At 38.3% G+C, this 20,183-nt stretch overlaps 1 protein-coding gene across 4 annotated transcripts in view; it reads left to right on the top strand.

Annotated features, from left to right (window-relative positions):
• The window catches only part of MAPRE2 (microtubule associated protein RP/EB family member 2), a 166,268-nt gene that overhangs the window by 105,979 nt on the left and 40,106 nt on the right, over window positions 1-20,183 (top strand). For all 4 annotated transcript variants that reach the window (XM_059041389.2, XM_067015290.1, XM_059041388.2 and 1 more), the window contains one exon: window positions 19,559-19,704. In XM_059041389.2, coding sequence (XP_058897372.1) covers window positions 19,559-19,704 — 146 coding nt within the window. The remainder of the gene's footprint in view (window positions 1-19,558; window positions 19,705-20,183) is intronic.

The following is a 20,183-nucleotide window of genomic DNA, read 5'->3' as shown; positions in this document are numbered from 1 at the left end:
AGCTTGATATCTTCTCCACAGATTGTGTCCCATTTCTGGGAGAGTACTGTGAAATCTTGACAGCAGTAATGTTCTTTTTTTTCTCAAGGAATGCAGAATGTTATTTATTTATTATTTTAATTTTTATTGGAGTATTGTTGACTTACAATGTTGTATTAGTTACAGGTGTACAACAAAGTGAATAGTAATATATTGAGAAAGGATGTGCTTATTATATTTACATATATACACTATATATGTAAAATAAAGTTATTATGAGTGTATATACTAAAATATAAAACCATGACCTTGGAGCAGATTCATGAGCTATCTGTCTAGCCCAGCATTGTTCTATAAGGAGGAAACGTATGGCTGACACTCCTCCTCTGTCAGTCTGAAAGGTTCATATGTTCTCTTGCAGTTTCCTTTGTGACTCCTTTTAAAATGATAATCTAGCAAATTTTCTAAACTCTCTTTGAACCCTAAAATTTTATAATTCCTAGAAGCAGCATAGAGAAGAAGAAAAAAAATTTTTAACTGGAGTTCAGAACAGAGTGTAAATTCTACTTTTGTTACTTTTGTTAGCTGAATGACTTTCTGAGCCTGTTCCCAAGTCTCTAAAATAGGATGATGATAATTAAAAATACTTATCTCTGTGGGGTTCAGAATATTTAAATTAGATATGAAAACGTTAATAGATTTTATACAAATGTAGGTGTTTTCATTTCTTATATTTCTTTGCATAATGCAGTCCATAAACTTATAAAGTAATATTTCCTTTCCCTTTTATTATCTGAAATTTTCCTTTTAAAAATGTCAGTTTAGGGCTTCCCTGGTGGCGCAGTGGTTGAGAGTCCGCCTGCCGATGCAGGGGACATGGGTTCGTGCCCCGGTCCGGGAAGATCCCACGTGCCGCGGAGCGGCTGGGCCCGTGAGCCATGGCCGCTGGGCCTGCGCGTCCGGAGCCTTTGCTCCGCAACGGGAGAGACCACAACAGTGAGAGGCCCACGTACCGCAAAAAAATATATATAAATAATTAAAAAATAAAAGTGTCAGTTTATCCTGATATTCTTCTACTGAGGTCCTGGGATCTGGTAAAAATGAGATTATTTGTCTTCTCATGCTTTTCATGATTTCATACATTGAAATCATACATCCTCAAATCTTTTGAGTCTGGATGTATATATATTTTTTTGCAGTACGCGGGCCTCTCACTGTTGTGGCCTCCCCCGTTGCGGAGCACAGGCTCCGGATGCACAGGCTCAGCGACCATGGCTCACGAGCCCAGCCGCTCCGCGGCACGTGGGATCATCCCGGACAGGGGCACGAACCCGTGTCCCCTGCATCGGCAGGTAGACTCTCAACCACTGCGCCACCAGGGAAGCCCTGGATATTCATTTATGAGTTCTGCCTTTATACAGTGCATCAACTGTTCCTTTTGGATTCCTATCCCCAAGTTTTTCAGCTCCATTATGTCACTTTTGATATATAACAACTGAAACTATCCTTAGGGCTATAGGCACAGGCATAGCATGGCACTGTACAAAGACAGAATATATTCCCTTTTTCTACTTATTTCCTGATTATTTCCAGAATCTTGTTGACCTTCATAACTGCAGTAGCACCTTGAGCTGATAGGCTTAGAGCATAGCCCATCCTAATTAATCTCTTGGTGAACACAACATCCTACAATTTGGAATGCTTTTACTTTGGTGTGATATCTAATATTTAGCCTTTTGAAGCTTATTTTTCACTTTACTGAAGACTGATTTCCAGAGTGGCTCTTGTTTTGGTTTGGTTTTTGTTTGTTTAATTTTGTTCTTAATGTAGTTATACCCCATCAATTTTTTTTTTTTTTTTTTTTTTTTTTTTTTTTTTTGCGGTATGCGGGCCTCTCACTGCTGTGGCCTCTCCCGTTGCGGAGCACAGGCTCCGGACGCGCAGGCCTAGCGGCCATGGCTCACGGGCTTAGTTGCTCCGCGGCATGTGGGATCTTCCCGGACCAGGGCACGAACCCGTGACCCCTGCATCGGCAGGCGGATTCTCAACCACTGCGCCACCAGGGAAGCCCCCCCATCAATTTTTAAAAGAATATGTAGCAACTCTTCCAGTAATACCTCATATTTGGGACTTTGGTAACATTAGAATTTTATCATTTACCATCCCTTGTTGTGGTTCAACTGCTACACAACCTGTAGCCCTTCATTCATTAACCAGATGTTTATTGAAGTCCACACTATGGCAGGTACTGCAGTAAAAGGCTTGGATACAGAGGGGACCAAGACCGATTAAAGTGCAGACTCTCTTGAAACCTACATTCCAGTGAGGGGGGCAGTAAACCACAAACCAACATATGAGTTAACAGTAAAATACCAGACATAAAACTAGATGAGGTGGTAGAGTAACTGGAGGGTGACTTCAGATGGCATGGTCAGGAAGGACCTCTCTAAGGAAGTGACGTCTAAGCCTTGATCTGAATAGCAAGAACATGGAGTAACAAGGAAGCCAGTGTGAAAGGAGCTTCCAGGGAGAGGTGGACAGAGGCCTGATCACAGGACACTGCAGGCCAGGGAAGGAATTTGGATTTTGTAGTGGTTTCATAGGAACCACTGTGGTATCCTTAGCAAGAGGCAGTACATGAATAATGGCAGCCTTGGCATAATTTGATGAAAGTGGGATCTGTGTAAAATGTAGGCCCACATTATTGCAAGATTAATGAAATGACCTCAAAATCTCTATACCTCTCAATGAGGAACATTCTAATTTGTGGTTGGCTAGACTTTCAGGACAATGGCAGTAATTCCTGAATTTTCAAGTTAGTTGGTACCCATTTTATCTAATTAAGGAATAAAATACAGAATTTCAAGGAGGGAGTGGTCACCAGAGCCAAATACTATTCAGAGGTTGAGTTGGATGAAGAAAGAAAAGTGACTGTTAGATTCAGTAACAGAGAAGCTATTGATGGCCTTGACCAGAACAGGGTAAGATTGGAAGACAACAGAATTGATTTGAATGGTAGATGAAACAATGGAAATAGACAATTTTGTCAAGTTTTGCTGTGTATAGGAGGAGATAAATAGCATAATAGCTAATGGATCATGTGGAGTTAAGGAAGTTTTTTTTATCTTATTTTGTCAAAGTCACATGATACTAGAGCATGTTTGCACATGTTAAGAATAGTCCATATGGAAAGAAATTGACATTGCAAGAGAGAGTGAGGATAGTTGCAGGAGTGACATCAACGAGAACGGGAGGGGAGATGTGATCCAGAGAAGAGGTGGAACTTTGATGGGAATCAGAACATGGCAGCCTTGTTCAGGTTATGCCTGAGTGTGGTTCCCTGCTCCACAAGAACCACTGATGATGTTCTTAGTAGCAAAAATTAATGTCAAGGTATCCTTTTCCTGATGTCTCTTTAAGCACTAGATATTTGAGGAATGGAAGTTGAAAATACCCAAATGGACATAACCAGAGGCAATAGCAAGAAATCTTTAGCATAGTTCACAAAGTCAATAAGATAATTCTTAAAAATTCTCAGAGGCTCCTTTGAGTCTAGAAAATGACATATGATATTATACCTAAATGATCATATAACATACCATTTACTGGAAATCCTAATGTGATCCACCCTTTCTTCATTGTTTATTGAAAAAATTAGTCAGCTTATTTGATGCTCACGGGGCTCTGAAATGCATAGGGAAGGTGTGAAAAGCCCAGGACATACAGGTAGCAAGTTGTGCAGTTAGGATTCTAATCAAAATATTTTTTAGTGCTCAAGCTTTTATTTAATTTTGAAAAATTTATTTATTTACTTATTTATGTATTTTTGGCTGCGTTGGGTCTTCGTTGCTGCGTGCAGGCTTTCTCTAGTTGCGGTGAGTGGGGGCTACTCTTCATTGAGATGCGTGGGCTTCTCATTGTGGTGGCTTTTCTTGTTGCGGAGCACGGGCTCTAGGCACATGGGCTTCAGTAGTTGTGGCACGCAGGCTCAGTAGTTGTGGCTCATGGGCTCTAGAGCGCAGGCTCAGTAGTGGCACATGGGCTTAGTTGCTCCGTGGCATGCGGGATCTTCCCGGACCAGGGCTCGAACCCATGTCCCCTGCATTGGCAGGTGGATTCCCAACCACCGCACCACCAACAAAATCCCTCCCATATTTTATATTTATTTTTTAAACTTGAAAGAACCATAAGAAAATAAGACAAAAGCACACAAAAAATGTTGCATACAATCTCACTTATGAGTTTGCAAATCTAAACCAGCACTGTAATGAAGACTTTGTAAACATTACCAAGTAGGACTTAGTCCAGGAATGCAAAGATGATTCAACATTAGGAAATCAATGATGATGATTGATCATGTTAATCAAAGGAGGAAACCATTTTTATCTCCATGGTGGTTGAAAAGTTGGTACATATTTTTTGTATACCATATACATGTATATATGGTATAACAAAGGCATTATTTTCTGCATTGATTTCTCCCTAGAAAACCAGAGACGTAACTGAAAATTTATTAGAACTCATGAGTAATAACTCTGTAACAATAAAAGTAAATGTTTAAAAATCAATAATTTTCAGTGATCTAGATGAAATGGATAAATACCTAGAAAGACATAAGTTACTTAAATAGAAATTCTGCATAGACAAGAGATTGAATGAGTAATTTCAATACAAATTTCCACAAAGAAAAGCCCAGGCCCAAATAACTTAATGGTGAATTCTACCAAATATTTAAAGAAAAACTAACACCAGTCCTTTAAAAACTCTTCCAAAAAGTAAAAGATAGGGGAACACTTTACAACTCATTCTGTGAGGCCAATATTACCCTGATAACAAAACCAGGGACTTCCCTGGCAGTCCAGTGGTTAAGACTCTATGCTTCCAATGCAGGTGACATGGGTTCAATCCCTGGTTGGGGAACTAAGATCCCACATGTGGCACAGAGCGGCCCCAAACAAACAAACAAAGACATCACAAGAAAACTATAGACCAGTATCTCTTAAGAATATAGACATAAAAATCCTCAACAGCAGAATAAATCCAGCAACATATAAAAAGGATTATGGGGCTCCCCTGGTGGCGCAGTGGTTGGGAGTCCACCTGCCGATGCAGGGGACGCGAGTTTGTGCCCCGGTCCGGGAGGATCCCATGTGCCACAGAGTGGCTGGGCCTGTGAGCCATGGCTGCTGGGCCTGTGCGTCTGGAGCCTGTGCTCTGCAACGGGAGAGGCCACGGCAGTGAGGGGCCCACGTACTGCAAAAAAAAAAAAAAAAAAAAAAAAAAGGATTATGCACCATGATCAAATAGGATTAATGCAAGGTTGTCTTAACATATGAAAAGCAATCAGTGTTATATACCATATTAATAGAATAAAGGACAAAAGCCACATGACACTCTCAGTGGATATTTTAAAAAGCATTTGACAAAATTCAGTACCCTTTCATAATAAAAAACACTAAAACTAGGAATAGAAGGAAGCTTCCTCAGTGTGATAATAATGTTATCTATGAAAAACCCATAGCTATTATCATACTTAGCAGTGAATAGATGCTTCCCCGCTAAGACAAGGAATGGGACAGGATGTCCACTCCTGGCACTTCTATTCAACATTTTACTAGAGGTTCTGGCCAGGGCAATTGGGCAAGAAAAAGAAATGAGGCATTCAGCTTAGAAAGGAAGAAGTAAAACTATCTCTGTTTGCAGAGTCATGATCTTGTATGTAGAAAATCCTAAGGAACCAACAAAAAACTATTAGGACTAATAAGTCAGTTAAGCAGGGTTGGTGGATACAAGATCAGTACCCCAAAATCAGGCTTATTAACATTAATTAACTATCCAAAAATAAAATTATGAGTACAATTCCACTTAAAGTAGCATTAAAGAGAATACAATAGGAATAAATTTAACAAAGCAGTATAAGAATTATATGCTAAAAACTTTAAAATAGCATTGGAGGAACTTGAGTGGAAAGATATCTCATGTTCGTGGATTGGAAAACTTTGTGTTGTTAAGATGGCATTACTCCCCAGATTAATCTCTAGATTCAATTCAGTCCCTGTCAAAATCTCAACTACTTTTTTTTTCCCCACAAAGAACATTCTGTGTTTTTTTTTTCTTTTTCTTTTTAAATTGGGGTATAGTTGCTTTACAATGTTGTGTTAGTGTCTGCTGTACAACAAAGTGAATCAGCTAAATGTATACATATATCCCCTCTTTCGTGGACCTCCCTCCCACCCCACCCCCCATCCCACCCATCTAGGTCACCACAGAGCAGCAAGCTGAGCTCCCTGTGCTATACCGCAGGTTCGCACTAGCTATCTGTTTTACACATGGTAGTGTATATATGTCAATTCCCATCTCCCAATTCATCTCGCCCCTTCCCTCCCACCCCATGTCCATGTTGAATCTAGAAAAATGGTATAGATGAACCTATTTGCAGGGCAGGAATAGAGATGCAGACATAGTCAACTACCTTTTTACACAAATTGACAAGCTCATTCTGAGATTAATTGGTAAATTCGTGGGACCCAGAATAGCTGAAACAATCTTCAAATGGAAGAACAAAGTTGCAGGACTTCTACTTTTGATTTCAAAACTGACTACAGACCTGCAGTAATCAAGACAGTGTTACTGGCCCAAGGATAGGTGTATAGATGGAATAGAACTGAGAGTTCAGAAATAAACCCATATGTGCCAAGATAATTAAATGGTGCTGGGACAACTGAATGGTCACATGCAAAATAATGAAGTTTGGATCCAAACCTCACACCATATAGAAGAAATAACTGAAAATGGATCATTGACCTTAATGTAAGAACTAAACTATACAACTTTTAGAAGAAATGTAAGTGAAATCATTATGCATTGGGATTAAGCAGTGGTTTCTTAGATGTGACAAAAGCCAAGTAACAAAAGAAAAAAATGGATAAATTGTACTTCATCAAAATGAAAAAGTTTTGTGCTTCAAAGGATACCATCAAGAAAAAGACAATCCACAGAACAGGAGAAAATATTTGCAAATCAGATATCTGAAAAGCGAACTGTATCCGAAATGTAGAAAGAACTCTTAATAACTCACCAACAAAAAGGCATTTAACCCACTTTAAAAATGGGCAAAGGATTTGCATAAACATTTCTCCAAAGAAGATATACAAGTGGTAAAAAAGCATATGAAAAAGGTGTTCAACATCATTAGCCATTAGGCAAATCAAATCAAAATTTACGCACACTAGGATGGCTGGAATCAAAAACACAAGTGTTGGTGAAGATCTGGAGAAACTGGAACCCTCATATGTTGCTGGTGGGAGTGTGAAATGGAGCACCTGCTTTGGAAAACAGTCTGGCAGTTCCTCAAAATGTTAAAACACAGTGGTACCATTTTCCATTCCTAGGTATATCCTAAGAGAATTGAAAATTAGGTTCACACAAAATCATCTGCATGACTGTTTGTAGCAGCATTGCTGATAATAGCCCCAGAGTGAAAACAACTCAAATGTTCATCAACTGATGATTCAATCAATAAAATGTGTTACATTCATACAATGGAATATTATTCAACCATAAAAAGGAATATAACATTCTGATATGTGCCACAACATGGATGAACCTGGGAAAGATTTTGCTAAGTGAGCGAAACTAGACACAAAGACCACATATTTTATGATTGCATTTATATGAAATGGCCAAAAATAAGTAAATCTGTAGAGACAGAAAATAAATTAGTGGTTACCAGGGTCTGGTGGGAGGAGAGAATCAAGAGTGGCTGCTAATATGTATGGGGTTTGTTTGGGGATGGGGGGGCTAATGAGAATCTTCTGGACTTAGAGAGTGGTGATAGGTACATGATTCTGTGACTATATTAAAAACCACTGAATTATAAACTTTAAAAGATTGAAGGGCTTCCCTGGTGGCGCAGTGGTTGAGAGTCCGCCTGCTGATGCAGGGGACACAGGTTCATGCTCTGGTCCGGGAAGATCCCACATGCTGCGGAGCGGCTAGGCCCGTGAGCCATGGCTGCTGAGCCTGTGCGTCCGGAGCCTGTGCTCTGCAACGGGAGAGGCCACAACAGTGAGAGGCCCGCATACTGCAAAAAAAAAAAATATATATATATATATATATATATATATATATATATATATAAAATCGAACTTTATGGTATATGAAATATATTTCAATAAACTTCTATCATTATATAATAAATGACTAAATTTTTTTTGAATTTATTTTTTATACAGCAGGTTCTTTTTGGTTATCTATTTTATACATGTTAGTGTATATATGTCAATCCCAACCTCCCAATTCATCCCACCACCACCCCCACCGACACCGCTTTCCCCCACTGGTGTCCATACGTTTGTTCTCTACATTTCTGTCTCTATTTCTGCCTTGTAAACTGGTTCATCTGTACCATTTTTCTAGATTCCACATATATGTTTTAATATACGATATTTCTTTTTCTCTTTCTGATTTACTTCACTCTGTATGACAGTCTCTAGGTCCATCCACATCTCTGCAAATGACCCCATTTCATCCCTTTTTATGGCTGAGTAATATTCCATTGTATATATGTACCACATCTTTATCTATTCGTCTGTTGATGGGCATTTAGGTTGCTTCCATGGCCTGGCTATTGTAAATAGAGCTGCAGTGAACATTGGGGTGCATGTGTCTTTTTGCATTATGGTTGTCTCAGGATATATGCCCAGTAGTGGGATTGCTGGGTCATTCGATAATTCTATTTTTAGTTTTTTGAGGAACCTCCATACTGTTCTCCATAGTGGCTGTTATCAATTTACATTCCCACCAACAGTGCAAGAGGGTTCCCTTTTCTCCACACCCTCTCCAGCATTTGTTTGTAGATTTTCTATGATGCCCATTCTAACTGCTGTGAGGATACCTCATTGTAGTTTGGATTTGCATTTCTCTAATAACTACTGATGTTGAGCATCTTTTCATGTGCCTCTTGGCCATCTGTATGTCTTCTTTTGAGAAATGTCTGTGTAGGTCTTCTGCCCATTTATTGATAGCATTTTTTAAAATATTGAGCTGCCTGAGCTGTTTATATACTTTGCAGATTAATCCTTTGTCCATTGATTCATTTACAAATATTTTCTCCCATTCTGAGGGATGTCTTTTCATCTTGTTTATAGTTGCCTTTGCTGTGCAAAAGCTTTTAAGTTTTATTAGGTCCCATTTGTTTATTTTTGTATTTATTTCCATTAGTCTAGGAGGTGGGTCAAAAGAGGTCTTGCTGTGATTTATGTCAAAGAGTGTTCTTCCTATGTTTTCCTCTAAAAGTTTTATAGTGTCCGGTCTTACATTTAGGTCTTGAATCCATTTTGATTTTATTTTTGTGTATGGTTTTAGCGAGTGTTCTGATTTAATTCTTTTACATGTAGCTATCCAGTTTTTTCCAGCACTACTTATTTAAGAGGCTGTCTTTTCTCCAGTGTATATTCTTCCCTCCTTTATCAAAGATAAGGTGACCATATGTGCATGAGTTTATTCTGAGCTTTCTATCCTGTTCCATTGATATATATTTCTGATTTTGTGCCAGTACCATATTGTCTTGATTACTATAGCTTTGTAATATAGTCTGAAGTCAGGGAGTCTGATTCCTCCAGCTCCATTTTTTTCCCTCAAGACTGCTTTGGCTATTTGGGGTCTTTTGTGTCTCCATAAAAATTTTAAGATTTTTTGTTCTAGTTCTGTAAAAAAATACTATTGGTAATTTGATAGGGATTGCATTGAATCTGTAGATTGCTTTGGGTAGTATAGTCATTTTCACAATATTGATTCTTCCAATGCAAGAACATGGTATATGTCTCTCCATCTGTTTGTGTCATCTTTGATTTCTTTCATCACTGTCTTATACTTTTCTGAGTAGAGGTCTTTTACCTCCTGAGGTGAGTTTATTTCTAGGTATTTTATTCTTTTTGTTGCAATGGTGAATGGGATTGTTTCCTTAATTTCTCTTTCTGATCTTTCATTATCAGTGTATAGGAATGCAAGAGATTTCTGTGCATTAATTTTGTATCCTGCAACTTTACCAAATTCATTGATTAGCTCTAGTAGTTTTCTGGTGGCATCTTTAAGATTCTCTATGTATGGTATCATGTCATGTGCAAACAGTGACAGTTTTACTTCTTCTTTTCCAATTTGTATTCCTTTTATTTCTTTTTCTTTTCTGATTGCCGTGGCTAGGACTTCCAAAACTATGTTGAGTAATAGTGGTGAGAGTGGACATCCTTGTCTTTTCCTGATCTTAGAGGAAAGGCTTTCAGTTTTTCACCATTGAGAATGATGTTTGCTGTCGGTTTCTCATATATGGCCTTAATTATGTTGAGGTATGTTCCCTCTGTGCCCACTTTCTGGAGAATTATTATCATAAATTGGTGTTGAATTTTGTCAAAAGCTTTTTCTGCATCTACTGAGATGATCATTTGGTTTTTATTCTTCACTTTGTTAATATGGTGTATCACATTGATTGATTTGCGTATATTGAAGAATCCTTGCATTCCTGGGATAAATCCCACTTGTTCATGGTGTATGATCCTTTTAATGTGTATTTGGATTCTGTTTGCTGGTATTTTGTTGAGGATTTTTGCATCTATATTCATCAGTGATATTGGTCTTTATTTTTTTTTGTAGTATCTTTGCCTGGTTTTGGTATCAGGGTGACGGTGACCTCGTAGAATGAGTTTGGGTGTGTTCCTTCCTCTGCAGTTTTTTGGAAGAGTTTGAGAAGGATAGGTGTTAGCTCTTCTTTAAATGTTTGATAGAATTCACCTGTGGAGCCATCTGGTACTGGAGTTTTGTTTGTTGGAAGATTTTTAATCACAGTTTCAATTTCATTACTTGTGATTGGTATGTTCATGTTTTCTATTTCTTCCTGGTTCAGTCTTGGAAGGTTATACCTTTCTAAGAATTTGTTCATGTCTTCCAGGTTGTCCATTTTATTGGCATAGTGTTGCTTGTAGTAGGCTCTTGTGATGCTTTGTATTTCTGCGGTATCTGTTGTAACTTCTCCTTTTTTCATTTCTACTTTTATTGATTTGAGTCCTCTCCCTCTTTTTCTTGATGAGTCTGGCTAAAGTTTTATCAATTTTGTTTATCTTCTCAAAGAACCAGCTTTTAGTTTTATTGATCTTTGCTATTGTTTTCTTTGTTTCTATTTCATTTATTTCTGCTCTGATTTTTATGATTCTTTCCTTCTACTAACTTTGGGTTTCGTTTGTTCTTCTTTCTCTAGTTCCTTTAAGTGTAAGGTTAGATTGTTTATTTGAGATTTTTCTTGTTTCTTGAGGTAGGATTGTATTGCTATAAGCTTCCCTCTTAGAACTGCTTTTGCTGCATCCCATAGGTTTTTGGTCATCATGTTTTCATTGTCATTTATCTCTAGGTATTTTTAAATTTCCTCTCTGATTTCTTCAGTGATCTCTTGGTTATTTAGTAGCGTATTGTTTAGCCTCCATGTGTTTGTGTTTTTTACGGGTTTTTTTCCCCTGTAATTGATTTCTAACCTCATAGCGTTGTGGTCAGAAAAGATACTTGATATGATTTCAGTTTTCTTCCTTATTAATTTTCTGTCTGAATGATCTGTCTGTTGGTGTAAGTGAGGTGTAAAGTCCCCCGCTATTATTGTGTTACTGTCAATTTCCTCTTTTATAGCTGTTAGCAGTTGCCTTATGTATTGAGGTGCTCCTATGTTGGGTGCATATATATTTATAATTGTTATATCCTCTTCTTGGATTGATCCTTTGATCATTAGTAGTGTCCTTCCTTGTCTCTTGTAACATTCTTTATTTTAAAGTCTATTTTATCTGATATGAGTATTACTTCTCCAGCTTTCTTTTGATTTCCATTTGCATGGAATATCTTTTTCCATCCCCTCACTTTCAATCTGTATTTGTCCCTAGGTCTGAAGTGGGTGTCTTATAGACAGTATATATATGGGTCTTGTTTTTGTATCCATTCAGTGAGCCTGTGTCTTTTGGTTGGAGCATTTAATTCATTCACATTTAAGGTAATTATCGATATGTATATTCCTGCTACCATTTTCTTAAATGTTTTGGGTTAGTTTTTATAGGTCCTTTTCTTCTCTTGTGTTTCCCACTTACAGAAGTTCCTTTAGCATTTGTTGTAGAGCTGGTATGGTGGTGCTGAATTCTCTTAGCTTTTGCTTGTCTGTAAAGCTTTTGATTTCTCTGTTGAACCTGAACGAGATCCTTGCTGGATAGAGTAATCTTGGTTGTAGGTTCTTCCCTTTCATCACACTAAATATATCATGTCACTCCCTTCTGGCTTGCAGAATTTCTGCTGAGAAATCAGCTGTTAACATTATGGGAGTTCCCTTGTATGTTATTTGTTGTTTTTCCCTTGTTGCTTTTAATAATTTTTCTTTGTCTTTAATTTTTGTCAGTTTGATTACTATGTGTCTCAGTGTGTTTCTCCTTGGCTTTATCCTGCCTGGGACTCTCTGCATTTCCTGGACTTGGGTGGCTGTTTCCTTTCTGATGTTAGTTATGTTTTCGACTATCATCTCTTCATATATTTTCTCTGGTCCTTTCTCTCTCTCTTCTCCTTCTGGAACCCCTATCATGTGAATGTTGGTGCATTTAATATTGTCCCAGAGGGCTCTTAGGCTGTCTTCATTTCTTTTCATTATTTTTCTTATTCTGTTCTGTGGCGGTGAATTCCACCATTCTGTATTCCAGGACACTTATCCATTCTTCTGCCTCAGTTATTCTGCTATTGATTCCTTCTAGTGTATCTTTCATTTCAGTTATTGTATTGTTCATCTCTGTTTGTTCTTTAATTCTTCTAGGTTTTTGTTAAACATTTCTTTCATCTTCTCGATCTTCGCCTCCATTCTTCTCCCGAGGTCCTGGATCATCTTTACTATCGTTATTCTGAATTATTTTTCTGGAAGGTTGCCTATCTCCACTTCATTTAATTGTTTTTCTGGGGTTTTATCTTGTTCCTTCATCTGGTACGTAGCCCTCTGTCTTTTCATTTTGTCTGTCTTTCTGTCAATGTGGTTTTCTTTCCACAGGCTGCAGGATTGTAGTTCTTCTTGCTTCTGCTGTCTGCCCTCTGGTGGATGAGGCTATCTCAATAAATGACTAAATTTTTAAGATCTAGTTTCTTCATGCTGTGAATGACAAATTCAAAATTATAATGGAAAGAATGAGTGCATGACAGAATTTAAGAAAATTTTGAGGAAAAGGAGAGGGGAAATTATTCTACAGATAGTAATACATATTATATATATATTTAAATAATGAAGAGTGTGAAACTATCATGGGGACAGGACCTGCCCCCCCCCAAAAAAAAAAACCCTGAAGAAACTTGAAATGCATGTATTAGGAAAGTCATAGAGAGTAAAATTAGTGATTCCTCAGTGGGAAAAGTATAGATTATCTATGAGATGATGGTGTTCAACACCTAGCTAACTTTATCAGTCTGCAATTGTGGTTGAAAATAGCAGAAAATAATTCTGGCAAGTTTAAGGAGAGATACATTTACAGAAATCATATTGGGCAGCTCTCACAGTCAGTGGGGAACCAAGCTCAGAAGGTGACAGCATCCAAAAGATGCGAAGAAACTAGGAATAGATCCACCCTTGAGCCACTGGACTAGGATGGTTAGGATGCTGCTGTGCTGCTGAAGTATCTGCTGGATCCCACTGCTGCCACCATGACCAAATTCTAATGATCCCTGCATGTTTCACTCACTCCCTTAAGACTCTGAGACCCAGGCAGGAGCATCCAAAGGCAGAGCCTAGGTCACAGGCCTGCATCTTACCCTGTGTGTTGGGAAAGGGATATCTGCCCACCTTCGGTACTGTGGTGAGAGGCAGGGCCCTGTTGCATCAAGTCAGATAGGAAGGTGTCCAAATGCTGGAGAGCCAAAAATTTCCACTAACATTTGGAATAACTAAAATTAGAACCGTCCTTTATACCATAGGCCAAAATAAATTCCACGTCTATTCAGAATGTAAATGTGAAACTTGAGACCATAAAAGTACTTAAAGAAAATACACATGAATATTTATGTAATTCTGGCTTGCGAAAGTTGCTAAGCATTATATAAAAATCAGAAGGCCGTTAAAAATGTCAGTAGTGTTTATAGCAATACAATCCTACCTTAAGAAACAGGAGGGGCTTCCCTGGTGGCGCAGTGGTTGAGAGTCCGCCTGCCAATGCAGGGGACATGGGTTTGTGCCCCGGTCCGGGAGGATCCCACATGCCGCAGAGCGGCTGGGCCCGTGGGCCATGGCCGCTGAGCCTGCGCGTCCGGAGCCTATGCTTCGCAACGGGAGAGGCCACAGCAGTGAGAGGCCCTCGTACCGCAAAAAAAAAAAAAAAGAAAAGAAACAGGAAACATCTTGAATAAACAACCTAACCTTTCACCTAAAGCAATTAGAGAAAAAAGAACAAAAAAACCCCAGATTTCGCAGAAGTAAAGAAATCATAAAGATCAGATCAGAAATAAATGAAAAAGAAGTGAAGGAAACAATAGCAAAGATCAATAAAAGTAAAAGCTGGTTCTTTGAGAAGATAAATAAAATTGATAAACCATTAGCCAGACTCATCAAGAATAAAAGGGAGAAGACTCAAATCAATAGAATTAGAAATGAAAAAGGAGATGTAACAACTGACACTGCAGAAATACAAAAGATTATTAGAGATTACTACAAGCAACTGTATGCCAATAAAATGGACAACCTGGAAGAAATGGACAAATTCTTAGAAATGCACAACCTGCCAAGACTGGACCAGGAAGAAACAGAAAATATGAATAGACCAATCACAAGCACTGAAATTGAAACTGTGATTAAAAATCTTCCAACAAACAAAAGCCCAGGACCAGATGGCTTCACAGGCGAAGCGAATTCTATCAAACATTTAGAGAAGAGCTAACACCTATCCTTCTCAAACTCTTCCAAAAGATAGCAGAGGGAGGAACACTCCCAAACTCATTCTGTGAGGCCACCATCACCCTGATACCAAAACCAGACAAAGACGTCACAAAGAAAGAAAACTACATGCCAGTATCCCTGATGAACATAGATGCAAAAATCCTCAACAAAATACTAGCAAAAAGAATCCAACAGCACATTAAAAGGATCATACACCATGATCAAGTGGGGTTTATTCCAGGAATGCAAGTATTCTTCAATATACTCAAATCAATCAACGTGATACACCATATCAACAAACTGAAGGGGAAAAACCATATGATCATCTCAATAGATGCAGAGAAAGCTTTTGACAAAATTCAACACCGATTTATGATAAAAAAACCCTGCAGAAAGTAGGCATAGAGGGAACTTGCCTCTACATAATAAAGGCCATATATGACAAACCCACAGCCAGGATCGTTCTCAATGGTGAAAAACTGAAACCATTTCCACTAAGATCAGGAACAAGACAAGGTTGCCCACTCTCACCACTCTTATTCAACATAGTTTTGGAAGTTCTAGCCACAGCAATCAGAGAAAATAAAGAAATAAAAGGAATCCAAATAGGAAAAGAAGTAAAGCTGTCACTGTTTGCAGAGGACATGATACTATACATAGAGAATCCTAAGGATGCTACCAGAAAACTACTAGAGCTAATCAATGAATTTGGTAAAGTAGCAGGATACAAAATTAATGCACAGAAATCTCTGGCATTCTTATACACTAATGATGAAAAATCTGAGAGTGAAATTAAGAAAACACTCCCATTTACCATTGCAACAAAAAGAATAAAATATCTAGGAATAAACCTACCTAAGGAGACAAATGTCCTGTATGCAGAAAATTATAAGACACTGATGAAAGAAATTAAACATGATACAAACAGATGGAGAGATATACCATGTTCTTGGATTGGAAGAATCAACATTGTGAAAATGACTGTACTACCCAAAGCAATCTACATATTCAATGCAATCCCTATCAAACCACCACTGGCATTTTTTACAGAACTAGAACAAAAAATTTCACAATTTGTATAGAAACACAAAAGACCCTGAAGAGCCAAAGCAATCTTGAGAAAGAAAAATGGAGCTGGAGGAATCAGGCTCCCTGACTTCAGACTCTACTACAAGGCTACAGTAATCAAGACAGTATGGTACTGGTACACAAACAGAAATATGGATCAATGGAACAGGATAGAAAGCCCAGAGATAAACCCACACACATATGGTCACCTTATCTTTGATAAAGGAGGGAAGAATATATAGTGGAGAAAAGACAGCCTCTTCAATAAGTGGTGCTGGGAAAACTCGACAGGTACATGTAAAAGTATGAAGTTAGAACACTCCCTAACACCATACACAAAAATATACTCAAAATGGGTTAAAGACCTACATGTAAGGCCAGACACTATCAAACTCTTAGAGGAAAACATAGGCAGAACACTCTACAACATAAATCACAGCAAGATCCTTTTTGACCCATCTCCTAGAGAAATGGAAATAAAAACAAAAATAAACAAATGGGACCTAATGAAACTTAAAAGCTTTTGCACAGCAAAGGATACCATAAACAAGACCAAAAGACAACCCTCAGAATGGGAGAAAATATTTGCAAATGAAGCAACTGACAAAGGATTAATCTCCAAAATTTATAAGCAACTCATGCAGGTCAATAACAAAAAAACAAACAGCCCAATCCAAAAATGGGCAGAAGACCTAAATAGACATTTCTCCAAAGAAGATATACAGATTGCCAACAAACACATGAAAAAATGCTCAACATCATTAATCATTAGAGAAATGCAAGTCAAAACTACAATGAGACATCATCTCACACCGGTCAGAATGGCCATCATCAAAAAATCTAGAAACAATGAATGCTGGAGCAGGTGTGGAGAAAGGGGAACACTCTTGCACTGCTTGTGGGAATGTAAAATGATACAGCCACTATGGAGAACAGTATGGAGGTTCCTTAAAAAACTACAAAGAGAACTTCCATACGACCCAGCAATCCCAATACTGGGCATATACCCTGAGAAAACCATAATTCAGAAAGAGTCATGTACCAAAATGTTCATTGCAGCTCTATTTACAATAGCCAGGACATGGAAGCAACCTAAGTGTCCATCAACAGATGATTGGATAAAGAAGATGTGGCACATATATACAATAGAATATTACTCAGCCATAAAAAGACATGAAAGTGAGTTATTTGTAGTGAGGTGGATGGACCTGGAGTCTATCATACAGAGTGAAGTAAGTCAGAAGGAGAAAAACAAATACTGTATGCTAACACATGTATATGGAATCTAAGAAAAAAATGTCATGAAGAGACTAGGGGTAGGACGGGAATAAAACACAGACCTACTAGAGCATGGACTTGAGGATATAGGGAAGGGGAAGGGGAAGCTGTGACAAAGTGAGAGAGTGGCATGGACATATATACACTACCAACGTAGAGTGGATAGCTAGTGGGAAGCAGCTGCATAGCACAGGGAGATCAGCTCCAGCTCGGTGCTTTGTGATCACCTAGAGGGGTGGGATAGGGAGGGTAGGAGGGTGGGAGACACAAGAGGGAAGAGATATGGAAACATATGTATATGTTTAACTGATTGACTTCGTTGTAAAGCAGAAACTAACACACAATTGTAAAGCAATTATACTCCAATACAGATGTTAAAAAAAAAATGTCAGTAGCAAATATTTAATGATCCGGAAAGGGAACCATGGTCTGTTAAATTTTTTAAAAAATAGAATGGTATATGCCAGAATATTAACAGTGGTTTTCTGTGGACAATGAGACCAGAGCTGATTTTTCATTTCTTCCTTCACACTCTGTATTCAAGTTTGGTGGGGTTTTTTTGTTTGTTTCAAAAGCTGTTATTGCTTTTTAAATTTGGAAGGTGATTTGCTTGCTGAATTTGTACGAATACATAGATACCGGTGTCTCCATAAGTAAATTTTATGCTAACCACTGCAAAAGTGAACATAACTCTTTAAAGAGCAGGTAATGAGACACTTGTGTGTAGACACCCCCATCTCTATAAAAATCATGTTGAATGGCTTTTGGTATTGGCTCCATCTGGTGGCACTTCAAAAGGAGGACCTGAATAATTGGATGACGACTGTAAGAATGCCCCCCAAGATTATGATGCTTCTCTCGCCTCCTCCAATGTTTTTTGTTTTGTTTTGTTTTATTTTATCTTGTTTTTAAAAGAACCCATCTGCTTGACTACAAAAGTACCAGTTTGTACTTAGGGTATTGGCATCTAAAGGAAGCATCACAGATGTAAAGATTCTGGAGGTAATGTTTATTGTGGCCTGTGTTTCATCACTTTATACTCTTATCTACAAATAATGAGATGCCCCACCATTTACTGTTGTAGCAGCCCTTAGATTCTTGATATCTGGTTCCCTCTTTTCTGGGATTCCTATCTCAGTAAAGGATGCTCAACATCTATTTGACATAAGAGACCAAGTGGGCTCTTCCTGTGTAAAGGTGAGTCGCCCAAACAGAATGAAAGGCTTCTCACAGAAACCTTGATAGCAAAGGATGGAGGGGAGCCCTTTATGTTCAGAAAGGCATATCTTGGCACGTTACGGAAACAGACCAAGAGATCTGGAGAAGCAAAGAAAGAAAGAGAACACAGAAATGGCTATTTGTTCCCATTCTCACCACTCAATTGCTTTTCCTACTTGTAAAAGAAAAATAATCGTTCTGTCTTGGAATTTCTTTTTCTAAATGCCTTTAGCCTTTATGAGTCAATATGTATGATCTTTCTGGGATTTTCTAGTTGATATTGTCATGATCTAAGAGCTCTGCATAAAATATACATATATATAGATAGATAGATAGATAGATATATGAAAGACTTACTAATATCCTTTTATCTATGACCGTTTCCTCAGGGAACTCATTGAACATGTCTGTTATTTTTATTTCTCTTTCATAAATAGCACGACTCTGAACTTCTGTAAGTTTCAGAGTCTCCATGTCTCCATCCTTCATGTTAATATAGGAACCTCATTGCTCTGGACTGGAATTAAATTGGTATACAACTGTTTTTGGTATTAGTTGTCTTAGTTAAACTGTTTCACCGCAGTCATTTTGCAGGGTGGATATAAAACAGCTTGGGCGGCGTATTCATATTTTTTTGAGCTCCATATTTCATGTAGTTTGCTTATGTTGAAATTTTCTGCTATTTTTCTCTTATGTATTTTAATGATTTGGAGCCAGTAGCAGCTAGATGGAAGGAAAAATATGTTCCGTTTTTCTCTGATAGAAGCTAAGAAGAGTTGTTCATACACTGATTTCCTTGGTGTTAAAGAATGAAGTTCTGTTCACTGTTAGTGGAATCTGGTGATGCTCTGGTGAACAGCGTCGGTACCACAGTGGTTAGGGATGGGGAAGTGGCAGAAGCTGCATCAAGGCATGTCCCTGCCCACCAGCACCCAGCCCTGGTGGATGAGGAGATGTGGGTGCAATGAGGAGAGGAGCACACATGGCAGGAGGGCTGAGGGCTCTGGGCTCCTGGCTTCCTCCTGCCCAGCAACCCTCAGTCACACGTGGTACAGTCAGGCTCACACTGGTCCTTTTCTTGTCTCTTTCCAGGGGCAGCCTACTGCCAGTTCATGGACATGCTCTTTCCTGGCTGCATTAGTTTGAAGAAAGTAAAATTTCAAGCGAAGTTGGAACATGAGTACATTCACAATTTTAAGCTTCTGCAAGCATCGTTTAAGCGAATGAATGTTGATAAGGTAGGAGACAAACTTGTACCTCCATAAAATGCATTGTCTTTGCTTAAAATTGTTTTCATGCAGAGATGCAAAAATCCAAAAATGTGTCAATGGGGTATATCTTGACATCACTACAGTAGGTTGGGTCCTGTACTTAGCATAAAGCACCAACCCTCACTTCCCATATTTGCATGAGGTTTTTATTTGAGGAGATTTCTAAACTTGTAGCCATTAGACTAAAAACGCTAACAAATTATGAATGCTGAAATGTTGTTATTCTGTATTAGCATGCAAATGAGAAATTTTTGTTTGCCAGATGCCACTGTGGTTCTTTGTGTGTTTTGTTTCTTTAAAGAAATAGCATAGTACAGTAGAAATGGCACAGGTTTGAATCTCAGCACCATGACTTGAGCAAGTTATTTAAATTCTTTGAGTCTGAGTTTACCCATCTGTAAAATGGGACTAAAACCCCCTTCCCTGTGGTTATGAAGTTAAAGCGA

The sequence above is a fragment of the Kogia breviceps genome, chromosome 15, assembly GCF_026419965.1.
Source record: "Kogia breviceps isolate mKogBre1 chromosome 15, mKogBre1 haplotype 1, whole genome shotgun sequence".
Taxonomy (NCBI): Eukaryota; Metazoa; Chordata; class Mammalia; order Artiodactyla; family Physeteridae; genus Kogia; species Kogia breviceps.
Note: the sequence above shows the minus strand (reverse complement) of the source record. Positions and strands in the feature narration are given on the sequence as shown.